This window comes from Hemicordylus capensis, chromosome 4 (genome assembly GCF_027244095.1).
Source record: "Hemicordylus capensis ecotype Gifberg chromosome 4, rHemCap1.1.pri, whole genome shotgun sequence".
Lineage (NCBI taxonomy): Eukaryota > Metazoa > Chordata > Lepidosauria > Squamata > Cordylidae > Hemicordylus > Hemicordylus capensis.
This window is the reverse complement of record NC_069660.1, coordinates 49,967,507-49,981,439: the sequence shown is the minus strand read 5'-3', so window position 1 is coordinate 49,981,439 and position 13,933 is coordinate 49,967,507. Positions and strand designations below refer to the sequence as shown.

The window sequence follows — 13,933 nt, the reverse complement described above, 5'->3', positions numbered from 1 at the left end:
CCCCCCCCCGATTTTAGTTTTCTTTGGATGAGAGAGAACTGAAAATTTGTGGTGTTTTAAATAATATTTGTTTGGCAAATACAGAGGTATTTGTGGAGGTACTGTCTGTAGGGGGGGTTGGGATCTGAGAGGTGGATTAGATCTGCCTATTCTGGATGGGGTTACACTCTCCCTAAAAGATAGGGTTGCCATATTCTGGTTTTCCAAATCCGGGCACCTAATTTGCATATTATGTAAATTGGATAGAAAATAATGTCTGAGCAGAGTAGCAACTGCACATTTTGCTCCATAACTCCACTTCTACAAGGGCTAGAGCTTAGCACCTTTTTAAAAAATGAAAGCTGAAATCTGGGAAAATCTGGGTGGGCTAAGCAAGCTGGGTGAGATGCTTAAAATCCGGGTTAAGCCCGGAATTTTGGGGGACATGGCAACTCTACTAAAAGATCAGTTTCGTAGTCTGGGAATGCTCCTGGATCCCAAACTCTCCCTGGTTGCTCAAGTTGAGGCTGAGACCAGGAGTGCTTTTATCAACTTTGGCTGATACGCCCGATACGTACATTTCTGGAGACAAATGACTTAAAACAGTGGTACATATGCTGGTAACCTGTAGGCTTGACTACTGTAACACACTCTATGTGGGGCTGCCTTTGTATGTAGTTTGGAAACTACAATTGGTTCGGAATGCAGTAGCCAGATTGATCTCTTGCTGCCGCATTCTCCCTCTGAAGGGACCATATAACACCGATTCTAAAAGAACTGCACTGGCTGCTGCTATGTTTCCGAAAGAAATACAAAGTACTGGTTATTATCTATAAAGCCCTTAATGGCTTAGGTCCAGGGTACTTATGATAGCACCTTCTCTGTCATGAACCCTTTCGCCTTTTAAGATCATCTGGAGAGGTCCGGTTACAGTTGCCGCCAACTTGTTCAGTGGCAACTCAGGACCGGGCCTTCTCTGTGGCTGCCCCAGGGCTTTGGAACTCACTCCCTGCTGAAATAAGAGCATCTCCTTCTCTGTTTGTTTTTAGGAGGACCCTGAAGACATACCTGTTTCCCCAGGCTTTTAACTGAAATCTATTTTTTAAATTTGAATGTCTTTTTTATCTATTATGATTTTTATCTTTTTATGAATTTTAAATGTTTTATATTTTATATGATGTTTTAATTCTGTACACCACATAGAGATTCATTCATTCATTCATTCAATAAATGAATAAATGAATAGCATACACTTTTACCAGGTAGCAGATCTGCTACTTCACATCAAATCTCCAGAGAACAGCCCTGCATCCTATATGGTGCTTCCAGCTCTCAGCACTATAGCATTCTCAGCTTGTCTCTGTTCCAAAAACTGACCAAACCTCCCTTCCCCCACCTCTGCCCACCCATCCACACACACGTGGCATTGCAACGTTGGAATGGCCCCTTAGCAAAAAGTAAAGATGGCCCTTCTTCCCCACACCTCCCCTGCTGCTTCTTTGGAGAGGGGGGGATGGTGAGAGCCAAATGCAACCTGCCACTCAGCTGGTGGGCTACCTCTTCCTCATGCCCATGGACATTTGTCCTCCCACCCTGCTGTTGAATTATACCGTATTTTACGGAGTATAAGATGCACTTTTTCCCTCAAAAAATATCTGCCCAAATTCAGATGCGTCTTATACTCTGATTCAAAATGGCGTCTGTCACTGTGCGTTCCCGCACGCGCCACGGCGGCCCTTCTTCGAGGCGCCCGCTCCCGCAGTGGGGAGCATCGCCGTGGATGGCCCTTTGCCCGGGGTGTTAGGGGCACCCCAACATATTAGACCCAGAGGTACCAACCCAGAAGTATGTGGAATTCAGGCCTGTGTCTGGTTCCATTTTATTAAGACAGGAGTTAATGCCTGGACTCAGGGTGAATAGACACCCAGATCTGCCTGGTAAATGATTTGTAAAGGCAGGAGTAATCTAGCATTGTTTATCAGTGTTTGTGGAACTCACAAGAGACTCAATGGGTCAGGCTTAATTACCAGTCTCATACTGCTGAAATTAACCTGCTGTCCAGTAATCCCCTTACCTCACTGACAGGATGCTTCTGCCTTAGTCAAATGTGTTGATTAACTTGCCTCACACATGTACCCCTTTTTGATGTTACTTTAAATATTCTTTTGTTATAATTACACACTAGATAGAGGTACACAAGAAATAATGTAATTGCTTTCTCACACAAATAGAACTAATTCTCGCCTGACTAATTCTCTCCTGACTTTTAACACCTTTTGGGACCAGGCTAGCAAATCTGGGACAAGAGAAGGGGCCCATTTGCAACTCAGAGATGCAGATTTGCTTTGGGCAATGTCCCCTCCTCAAGATAGCAGCTAACAGAAGATGAGATTAAGATCTCTCTGGACTGGCCGAATAATTAAAAGATGATATCCAGGAGGTAACAGCAAGTTGTCACCTTTTTGGAGACCCAGGAAAAGATGAGATTTGAATAGATTCTATGAGAGATCAAAGGAAAATACAACTATAAAGAACAGGCTTACTGGACAGAGAACTAGCAGTCTTGTGCCTACACGCAATCTTGTGCCTACAAGCAAGATCTGCTCACAAGCAATCCCAGAGTTTGCTGCTAAGCCATGGGGCAACAAGCAGGAACTCTGTCCATGGACAGGAACTGTATTTGACTTCCACTGCGCAGTGAGAAGTCAAGACTTCCCCAGCCATGGTGCTCTGACTCTCAGCCATGCTCTGAGCAAACTGCATGCTTGATCCAAAAGCTCCTGTCTCCAGCCAGAAGCCTCGCTCCTTCAGCTGAAAGATACACCTCTCTCAAGCCTCTGATCCTGGTAATATGCTGCCTCTACAAGCCTTGGATCCCTCCATCCTTTCCCCTTCTTCTCCTTTCCCCTCGTCCCTCTACTAATTCCTGATCCCCCCAAACCATGCCAGCCCTCAGCCTTCCTCCCCTCCCCCCCATTTTTCCATCTATATCTGAATTGTATTAGGCTCTAGGAAGATTTAATACACACATATATGTTAGTTAGGAACACTGGGTGAATATTGTTGCTGGCTAGGGTTGAAATACTGTTAGTAATACTGATAGAATGTTCTGCTTTCTGCTCAGTTAGATTGATGTTGTTATTCTTTTATACTCAATAAAGCCCATTGAATCATTTAGGATTGGTTTGATCTCCTTTCTTCCTTGCGCCCAGATCCTACATGGTCACTATATAAAAGATCTTGCTGATCACTTGGTGACACTATGAGACAGGCCTAATTTTGTATGCTAGCTAATGAGCATATTTAATATATAAATCAGGCCTGGACCACAACAGGGGGGGGATGCGGTAGTCCTGGGCATGCTTGGTGGTCCTTCTGAGGACACGGTGGAGTTTAGGGCTTGTCGGGAAAGAGAGGGGGGAGGAAGAGGAAGAGTAGGAGGAAGGGCAAACAGGGAGGATTCGCTTCCCACCTCCCTTCCTCTCTCTCCAGGGCCTGCCGGGAGCGGCCTAGTCAGCCTGCCCACCACCCCCATCCCCAGGCTCCCTCTGGTTGCCGCCCCAATGCTGCTGCAGTGAGGGAGGCTGCTGCTGCGCCGCCGCCCTCTGAGGGGACACGGGGCCCGACCCAGAGACGAGCCCGCGCAGGCGAGCGCCAGCCCGCAGGAGCCGCCGGAAACACAAGAGGAGGTGGAGAAGGAGGTCCTGGGCAGGCCCCGCCGGCAGCCACAATGAACAACAACCACCAGCAGCCCCCGCTGCTGCCGCGGGTCACCAATGTGGGCTCACTGCTGCTCACCCCGCAAGAGAACGAAAGCCTCTTCGGCTTCCTCGGCAAGAAATGTGTGACAAGTTCAAAAACTCTGAAAAACTGGATTAAAATTAAGGTGCGTCTTATAGTCCGTAGCGTCTTATAGTCCGTAAAATATGGTAACTGTGCCCCTGACACATATCAGCCCTTCCCCGTAGCCTGAGGTTAAAAATCTTTCAACCTCTGATTATTAATACTCAAGAGACATCTGCAGGTATCTCCCAGCCATTCACTCTTGTTGAAGAAACATCTCCCAAGCATCCTGGGCTATTATACAATAACATACCTTACAGAAGAAATCAACTGTGAGCAGTCGTAACAGTTCCTATATAGAGAACTGGCAACAAGTATAACTGGCTCTGAATTTGGGAATTAGCCATGGGCTGCATGCATTATATGTGAAGTTTAATAGATCTGAATTGGCAAGTTTTTCTGTTGGCACTGGGTTTTTTTAAAGCTGGCCAAGGGTCATCCTGCTGAGTGATCAAAGTTGCCTCAGAGTCTCAATTACTTGCAGCCTGTGAACGCAAGCAATTGTCATGATACACCTGTGCACGTGTTGCATTTGGGCCACTTATGAATGCACTAAGGCAACAGCAAAAAGGGACTAATTTCCAAACACATAAACATGTTTCCTCACTTCAGCAACCACAATACCCTAAGACCAGGAAACCACATTGACTTCTAATCTGGCGGAAATGTGCAAAGCAACTCATGTACAACTAAATTTGTAAGGGGAAATGAAGAACTGTAGTCATAATCTTCATGGACTAAAAAGAATTTTCCTAACAGTGAGCTAAAACAACTGTTTTGGTTTGGGTTTTAAGTACTTAGACAACAAATAGGTAATTGTCAAAAAGGCAGCTTTTGCCCCTTTGAAATGTCTAAGTCCTAGGCACTAATCTGCAAAGGATCATTTTTAAGGCAACAATGCACATTACATTTTGATACAAAAACTGAGTCACAAAAATTCAGCTCAACTCTAGTCTTTCTAGATGTTAATTGTGCACCTCAGGAGACACTTTTGTGCTAAGATCGATATACATATCAGGCAGTATAAAAATATGATAAACAAACAAACAAACTTCCTGCCTCTCTTGTCAGCATAATTGCAGACAAATGTCTTCCTTAGAGGACACTGGTCATCTAAGCTGCCTTGGAAATATTCATATCAAAGGGTGGGGTATACATTTATAGAATAAAATGCAATAAAAAACAGATATCCTGTGGCCAAGTCTGTTCAGCTTTCTCAATTTTTCTCTGATGTAGTATGAGGTTTATATTGCTTGCCTTACAACATTTTTCCCCCAACATTGTAATCTGTCTCCTTTCTTTGCATCCTTGGAAATCCTGTTATTGCATATAGTGGCTTAAAAAAAAAAAAGCTGCTGGGCTTTCCTGAGTTATGGATGGATTTACAGGGCTGGAAAACAATCCCAGGTGCATAAGATCCCAGGCTCCTTAAGTTTGATGTTGACTTCTGGAAATTGGAATCCCCATCTCCGCCCCCCCCCCACCGGCCCCATCACCCCAGTTTTTCAGAAACTGGTTCCTAGGAATCTGAAGTGCTTTTCTATCTCTCTGCATATCATTTGGACTCTTTTCTCAAAATTATTGCAAGAATTTTGTATCTATACATTGCAATAGCACCTATTTTCAAATAAGCATTTTATTTTTTTTTTGCCTTTAAAAAAATATTATGTTGTATCCAGTGAAGCTGTAGAGTACAATTTCTACAAGCCTCAGGGTTTGCACCAGAAGGTGTGGGTAGAACAAAGACATTATCAGGAACATTTCCAAGTCGATGGATTTATAGCTATACGTATTTTTAAGTGTAGTCAATTCAGTTTCCAGCTGGGGGACATTGGGATAACTTAGTGAACAGGACAAGGGTTAAACTTCCTTGCTACCCACTGATTCTCCACTGCAAATGCCCATCAATTCCAGAATAGCATAATAATGGAAACACAGGATTGGGAACCCTGCATCTGCTCATAACGTATAGGTCCATCTTCACAGGTGCTTCGTAGCACTGACTCAGCAGCACTCCATTTGCTGTTGAGGCCCAGGGAGACCGCTCGATAAAAAAGTTTTTTCACTGCAAAGCAACTTATTGTGCCCCCTGCCCTAGCAGAGCAAATCTGCAGATGAGAACCTGCTTCTGCACATCACTCACTCTGGTCTGATCAGGAAATATATCTGTAAGTAAACATATTAATATTGATGAAGAACTGTAATTTGCAAGTGGCAGTGTTATTTATTAAATAGTGCATGTAAAGCCATGTCATATTTCAGGGACTTAGTAAAACAAATGTATATAGCTCTCGATTAATTGATTGATTGATTGATTGGTTGATTAAGTGCCATCAAGTTGGTGTCAACTCTCAATGACCACATAGATAAGATTCTCTCTGATGATGATCTGTCTTCGACTTGGCTTTTAAGATCTCTCCTATAGATCTCTTCAGGAATAGCAAAAATTAAGATGTCCATGACCTTATTTCACAGTGTTAATTTCTATATCGACTCATGATTTAATAGATGATATATGCTTTTAAAATACAGGTAGCAGTAGTATCAGGTAGCAGAGTCCTTTCCATACGGCGGGGATTCAGTGCTTCTACATCCACTGCTATAGCAAGAGATCTCTCTTCCTTTTATTGCCTTGAAGTGCTTTCTCATTATTTTAACCATGAAGACTCACAGAGCCAATTCTGATTGACAGCAATACACCATCTTCAAAGCGAATGATAGGCAAGCCATTTATCTAATAATTCTCAAGGCCCTTAGAGACTATTGTCCTCATATCCCAGATATGATAGGCAGTCTGACTGCTCAGATATGGGCAGTCCTTTGCTTTCCTCTGTCAGGTGCAATTTCAAGGCGCTCCAGGTTCAATCAGGCAGCTGCAAATGTTCCTTAATGTCTTTGGTACAGAATTCACTGTGTTCTTTCTTTGTCAAGTCCCCGCTTGGAGAGTGAGTGAGAGAGAGACCTCACTTAGCCATTTATTATCTTCTCACTGATGTACCCAGGCATTGTGTAGAGAATTAGAACCAAGAATATGGTCAAAATAGCAATAATGAGCAATGCAATGATGTACTTCTTGTACCGCTTCCAAATGAAAAAGACAAAGGTTTTCATCGGGTTCACAAACCAGTTGAAGGAAGTTTTGGGGCGGCTGTTGAGAAAGGAAAAGGGGAAAGACTCAGTGCAGGTTCAAACAGGAGTGTTACAGCAAAACAGCATCTCAGTCACATGTTTATAGCACATTGGTAGCCACCCGCAAACTTAAACTTGCCTTACAATCAATACCAGACAATCTACAGTCCTGAACAACAGTCTTATTCAGTGCATGAAGTGTTGGTGTCAGGGTTGGCCAAGCAGGCCTCTTGGCCTTCTACACCTATCTGAAGGCCCACAGCTGCCTACCTAGCCAGCCTCTTTGTGGTGGTAGGAATGGTCCAATTTGGCCAACAGACTCATGCTACCACTGCTTGTTGCTAAGCATTTCCATCCACAATTGGGAATGTTCCTTAGAGGCCCCTATGTTATTCCAGGGCCTCTAGGGATTATTCTCATTCACAAGTGGGGAGGGAGGAAGAAGAAATGCCATGCAAGTCTTGACTCACTCAGCATTTCATCCACTTCCTACCCTTCTCCACTAGCCAATAGGCTTTCTCCCAGGTCTTGAGTAATGTGCCTGCCAAGTAAGCTGGGGTGGGCCCATGCTATTCTGGGGGAGTTGGCCCTTATCAAGGGAGCAGGCCCAGTGCAGCCTGGTGCCAGCCTTGGTTGTGCCTGAATATGTAGAAAACAAAAGAACCTAGAGATTTAACTGTGTTGCCCATTAAAATAAATACATTGCAGTTAAAGGGAAGTATTCTGTGTAAGCCGCAACACAATTTGGCAACTACAGTAGGACTGTGATTTTAAAGGTTATATATAGATTTTATGGAAAGGCATCTCATCCTTTCTTTGCTCCTTTTCTTTTATCTTCTGGTCCATGAACTTCTGACAGCAATGTGCAACATGACACTTGAGCAAACCACCACAGCATTTGTCTGTATGTGCTTCATTCCTATAAAATCACCCTGGGGTCCTCTGGATGTAGGGATGTGCACGGAACCAGTTCAGCACTCCCTTTCTGGAGCGCCAAACTGGTTTGGTCTGCCGGTGTCCAAACCAGTTCAAAGGCTGGAGGGTAGTTTTAAGGGACAGGGTAGGCATGTGGCCATGAATGTGGTAGCACTGCCTGGGGCTGCATGCAGGAATGCTGCAGCCCAGCATGCCCACGTTTTTGGAGGGCAGAGGTTGACAGGGAGGCAGCACCTTCCTTGTCGCTTCCCTGCCCTGTCTCGCCCTCCCGGGAGTGAACACACCAGTTCTTGCACATCCCTACTGGACAGTCCTCCACTCATGGCCCCAAACAGCATGGTCCTACAGAGCCTAAACCTACCACTCTTTTTCAATGGAAGTCTTATGGGTGAGAAAGCAAGAGCAAGTTTAGCTTGGGAGCACAGTCTGACCATTTCCAAAACCACTAAAGACCATCTCTGCCCACATGTACCCATCCAACCACTTAGATAAATATCAGAGGCTCTTGTCTGAGTTCTCCTGTCAGCTGAAATATAAGTATGCAGAACTGGGGATTTAGGGCTGCAGTGCCACTGCTTTGGGATGCACTTCTGAGAAAGGCCTGCCTGGCCTTGTAGTTGCTGGTTGCCTTCTGTTGTGTTGCTAAGATACGGCTTTTCCACTGAGTAGTTGGTATAAGGTTAATAGCACTGTTGTATATATGCTGATTTTATCTGGCTCCATTATCAGGTAATTTTTTTAGCCGCATATTTTGATCTGATTTAATGTTTGCTGAGACTTGTTAGCTACCTTAGGGGTCTTTTTAAAGACAAAAGGATGGGCTATACATATTTCATAAATAAATATACATAAACCTAGATACATACTTAGGTTTCTCCAGGGGTTCAGGTTCTTTCCGCCCTAGGCCAACTGGGGTCTTCTCAGCCTCCTCAATTGTAACTAGCTGGAATTCAGCTTCCACTTTTCCCTAGAGAAAAGCACATTATATTGACAATTGTTTGACAGTTTCCTATTTAAAGAAAACACCAACCTTACCTGTGCAAAAGAATGCAGCAAAGATAAGTGAAAATCCTGCTTCCCAAAACCTTATTGAAAGCAAACTACTTTTCAAAACCATAAAATTAACTACCAAGACAAAGGAACATTTCAGCTTCTAATGGACTTACCCCTATCCTTTTACAGAATAGTGGCCATCTGTGGATTCTATCCTCAGATACATTGCAGAGGCCAGTTCATCATTTTCAAAAGCACCAAGTTGTTCTGACTAGTACTTAGAAAGTGCTCTACTACTACAGGTATTTATATACCATTCTTCAACCAAAGTCCTCAAAGTGGTTTACATAGAAAAATAAATAATACATAAATAAGATGGTCTCATGTCCCCAAAGGGCTCACAATCTAAAGGGCCCTGTAGTATGATCTCCTGAGAAATGAATGGACAACATCCAGATAACCCTCCACTGATGCACCCAGGTTTTCAACTGCACATGGAAGAAGTGGCAATTTTTGGTAAATCCCCCTTCCCTTTGTAGCTGCCTATGCCTCCCAAAACTATGTCCCTGAATGTTGGGTAACTCTTAGGGATATAGTTTTGGGAAGTACAGGCAGCTGTAGAGGGATAGGGAGATTGTTGAAAATTGCCTCTTGCACAGTTGGAAACCCAGGCATGTCACCAGAGGGTTAGTCTGGATGTTGACTTAATAATACTTAGCTTTGCTGGTCAAGGACTGAAATGGATAAATAGATTGAATGCTGAAAAAGCACCAAACAGATGCTAAGTATTCAATCAGATTGCTTCACATGAATTATCTTCTTGTAATCCTTATAACAACCCTGTGAGTATTTTTATCCCCAGAGAGGGAGCGGCTTGCCCAAGGCCACTTATTGAATTCAGGGCAGAGGTGAGATGTGAGTATAGAAATTCTGATTAGTCTCTTAGTTACAAATTGCATAAGAGTTACGAATTGCTTAGTTACGAATTGCATAGCTAGCTTATGACTTCCTAACCATTCATTTTAGCTCCTGTATTTTATGCCAGAACAGGATTACATTTTCTCCATGTGATACTGTGTTCCTATTTAATCAGGAGCAACATGGCACAAGGCATCCCTGTAACAAAACAAAGATACTTCCAATAATGGCACTGACATAGTGCATGACCCTGAGAGTAGTGTAGCTCCCACAGGTCAGATGCATAACCAACATCCATCCCATGAAACCACCAATGCCACTAGCTGTCTGGCACTTCTATGCCACACTGTGGCTATTTCCAAGTAACTCTCCCAGTATTTATATCCCAAGACATGGCCCAATAGATCCACAGGGCAGCTTTTAAGATCATAACACCACCACCATTACAATTTAAAAACCAACAACAACTTCACAGTTAAGTCAATACTTACAACCTACTAAAAAAACCAAAATAAAAAAACAGCACACAGCTACCATCTGCCTTATCTTCCAAACACCCCCTGGAACAAAAACATCTTAATTAATGTTTGGGAGGTCAGGTGAAGACTGAATTGGCTTGATTAGCTTCCCTAGGGAGGGAACTTCAAAAGAAGATGGCATTGCTTGGAAAAGCCCTGGCTTTAATGATCCCTCAGACAAAAGAGTGAATTCAAAGCAAGGCCTCCTTTTGAAGACCAGACCACAGTGCACAGGGAGGCTGATAAGGGCGAAAGCATTCCCTCAGGCATTCCTTCCATCACAGGAAGCACCAGAATAAGGCTCACCCACTCACAAGCCTTTTAGCTGTCTCTTCCCAAGAGCTTCATATTTTCTTACCGTTAGGAGGAAGATGTTTCCACTAGGATCCGAAAACTCAACATCTTCTGGCTTCACTGAGCTCCTCCATTTCTTCTTCTTCTTCTTTTTCTTCTTCTGCTTAGCCTCCCTCTCTTCCCTTTCAACGTCCTCTTGACTTTTCAGTTTGATAAAGGGCCACCAGCCTCTCATTCGTTTGTTTCGGAAAATGGAGAAGCGAGGCATGGCCTTCTCCTTGGCCATCTTAATGGTACACTGCTCCGAACTCTTGGCAGCTCTCACCATATCATTCAGCCTTAACTCAATGGCCCCTTGAATCATAACAAAGAAGAGAGGACTTCAAATACTGGCCATTCACACGCCAACAAGGCTAAAACTTGGTCTTTTCATCCATAGAGAATTCACCTAATTTCACCTGCTGCTTTCGGGGCATGAAACCACTTTCAGAATCCAGCCAAACATATTATCATAAGAATCTCAGAGCTGAAATGAAGCACGAGATCATCTAATCCAACCCCTCACTTAAGACAGAAGCCCCCACCTACTAGTCCCTCCATAAATCAGATCATAATCAGTCAGAATATAAATAAAGAATGCTGCTGCTGCTTTCAGGAATGAAAGGTCTTCTACCTCTGCTTAAAAGCAGGAAAGGAAGAAACCACCCTAATGTCTCTCCTACTACTACTACCACCACCATCACCACCACCACCATGGAAAAAGTTCCATAGGTATGCTACAGAATTTCTACCAAAAAGGCCATATTCTGTCATTTATTTTGTAGTCTGCCATTCTGCCCATCAAGGACCTCAAAGGAGGTCAAAACAAACCTTAAAAGCTACATATACTAAAACCCAATTAAAACCACAGTAAACATTAAAAATAACACAGTAAAAATACCTAGAAAGTCATTTGTTGAAATTCTGTCATAATCCCAGACCTGAAGTACTAGCACTGCTGGTTCCCGAAATTCCGATTCCTCCAGAGAAAAAATTGAGTCCTTTTTCTTGTAGGTTATCTCTTTCTCTGTCGGGAGGTAGTCAAACCGGAACACAAATCTCCAATTGAAATTGCCTTCCCCAGTCAAAGAGTTAAAGTGAACATCTGTTTCTTGTTTGTCTTTCTCTAGCCCTTTGATCCAGCTGCAAAAGAACTTTAATTAGCATCTATCAATATTCTAACATCAGGGGCTTACAGTCTCTGCAACATTAAGAGGGAACCAGGACATTGCAGCATTATTCCACAGCTTAGCATGTGGGCAGAAGGATAAGGAAGTGATTTTCAGTTCTCTTCCCTCCCTGCAACATTCTTCACTGCCAGGAATATGTCCCTGAGTGTTGTGCAGCCCTCAGGAACATATTACTAGCAGAAAACAAGGCTTTCACGGGGATGGGAGAGAAGTAAAATGGCTTCCTGATCCCCCTCCCCACACATTGGGCTGTGGAGCAACGCTGCAGTGCCCTGGCCCCCTGCAAGGGTGGGGTTCTTGCTCAGCCTTCATAAAGCTGTGCAGAATGTGGCCAAGAGTTTTGAAGATATGGCTAAAAGAGTTGAGACACTACATGGAAATCTACACTCATTGATAAAGATGCGTGCATCAGAATGTCCATGTAAGTGTAATTTTTTGGCCCCAAACATGCAATTAGAAGCAGAATTGGAGATCAGTTTTTCAGGCATGTGTATCAGGTCTCCACAAAAGACTTGTTTTCATCATTCTCACATTAAAAATGCACATCTTTATACATGAGTGTGCACCTCCATGTACAAATCTGTAATGAGAAATGCCCCCATTATAGGGTGCCTCAGTTAAAAGGCAGGTAGGTTCAAACTGTGACAGTTCAAACAACCATTAACGGGGTAGGACAAGCATTCTTCCCAGCTTTGGGAGCTGCGTTCAAACAACTAGGTAGGCAGAGTGGGAAGTAATCGTGTGTGACAGAGGAGCTGGGCAGGATGGCATTTCCTCCTACCTTGTTAAAATGCTGGGCACAAGAGTTGAGTAGGACCGGTTCATCCTCTCAATGCCACTCATATTTTATTATTTTTATACCACCTAAAACTTACATCTCTAGGCAGTTTACAACAAAGCAAAAAAGATGAGAACAGAAAAGGTTAAAACATGAGTGTTAACATAATCACAGTCATATCCACAATCACTCTCAGCCCTCCACCTAGTTGTTTGCTCACATACAATCAAAACTTGGGAGCGCACACAACTCCAGAAGTTGGGAAGTACACTTGTACTACCCAGTTTTTGATTGGGTGACCTGCCTTACTGTCTGTCTTTCACTGTAAATGTTTCCATTTGTGACCACTTAAGCTGATTAGTGATGGCACCTTTTTACATAGATGTCGCTGGAGGTTTCTCCTGTTATTGGATTGACGTCATCAAGGATCACATCGTCTGTGTTCCAGATAATGACACGTAGCTCATAACTATAAGCAAATGGAAATACAAGAGATGGAAATACATTCTTTCTGTTGGTAAATCCTGGACAAAACTATTCAAAGAAAAAAGAGTTCCACCTCCAGGAACCATCAGACCTCTGAACTAAACAGAAATATGTCATATAGATGCCAAGGATGAACTCAATCAGAATATTGGAGTGATCTCCCAGGCAAACTCAGTGCAAGTCTGCACTCCAAACTCATTTATATTGGTTGGCACCCCCACCAAATCTATCATTCAGAATTATAAAACTGGACATTCCTCTTTCTCTATTTCTTCTTATATTTTACTTCTCATCATAGCACACATATTATGACTGTACAATTACGTAGACAATAGTTGAAGAAAAAAGTTTCCACATGAGAACTGTATTCAAACCTTATTCTTTTGCATTTTTAAAATGTCCAACCCTGGTCTGTTGAAGAAATTTGCAAAACTGTTCAAAAGACTATCAAGACAATGAAAGAAAACACCCCAGCAAATATCTCATTTTGAGCAACAGATAGTGGACAGGCAGAAAAATCTTAATGAGGTTCCTATCCAAGCATCTTTTCCCATAGTTTAGTAGCAGTAAGAAAGCTTGCTTCTCTTTGAGCTGATATAATCTGCAACGTGGAATATCCTACATATTATGCGAGCAGACAAAGCAGGTAAGATGCATGTTGTTTTCCAGAAATAGTAACAAGAAGGGCATAGCAAGAAGGCTGGAGATCCCAGGACATGCCGCCAAGGCCGCCCCCCCATAAGCATACTACACCCCATCAGCCACACCTCTTTCCCTGCATAAGCATACCGAAGCAGGGGGGCATGGCCAGTGCTAGACATCAACGCATG

At 43.2% G+C, this 13,933-nt stretch overlaps 1 protein-coding gene across 1 annotated transcript in view; it reads right to left on the bottom strand.

Annotated features, from left to right (window-relative positions):
• Window positions 1–6,041: 6,041 nt before the first annotated feature.
• Window positions 6,042–13,933, bottom strand: part of LOC128322437 (fer-1-like protein 4) — a 97,937-nt gene continuing 90,045 nt past the window's right edge. The window contains exons 41-45 of the mRNA XM_053243648.1: window positions 12,988–13,086; window positions 11,551–11,792; window positions 10,675–10,964; window positions 8,754–8,854; window positions 6,042–6,970 (exon numbers count right to left, since the gene is read on the bottom strand). Coding sequence (XP_053099623.1) covers window positions 6,790–6,970; window positions 8,754–8,854; window positions 10,675–10,964; window positions 11,551–11,792; window positions 12,988–13,086 — 913 coding nt within the window. The 3' untranslated portion in view covers window positions 6,042–6,789. The remainder of the gene's footprint in view (window positions 6,971–8,753; window positions 8,855–10,674; window positions 10,965–11,550; window positions 11,793–12,987; window positions 13,087–13,933) is intronic.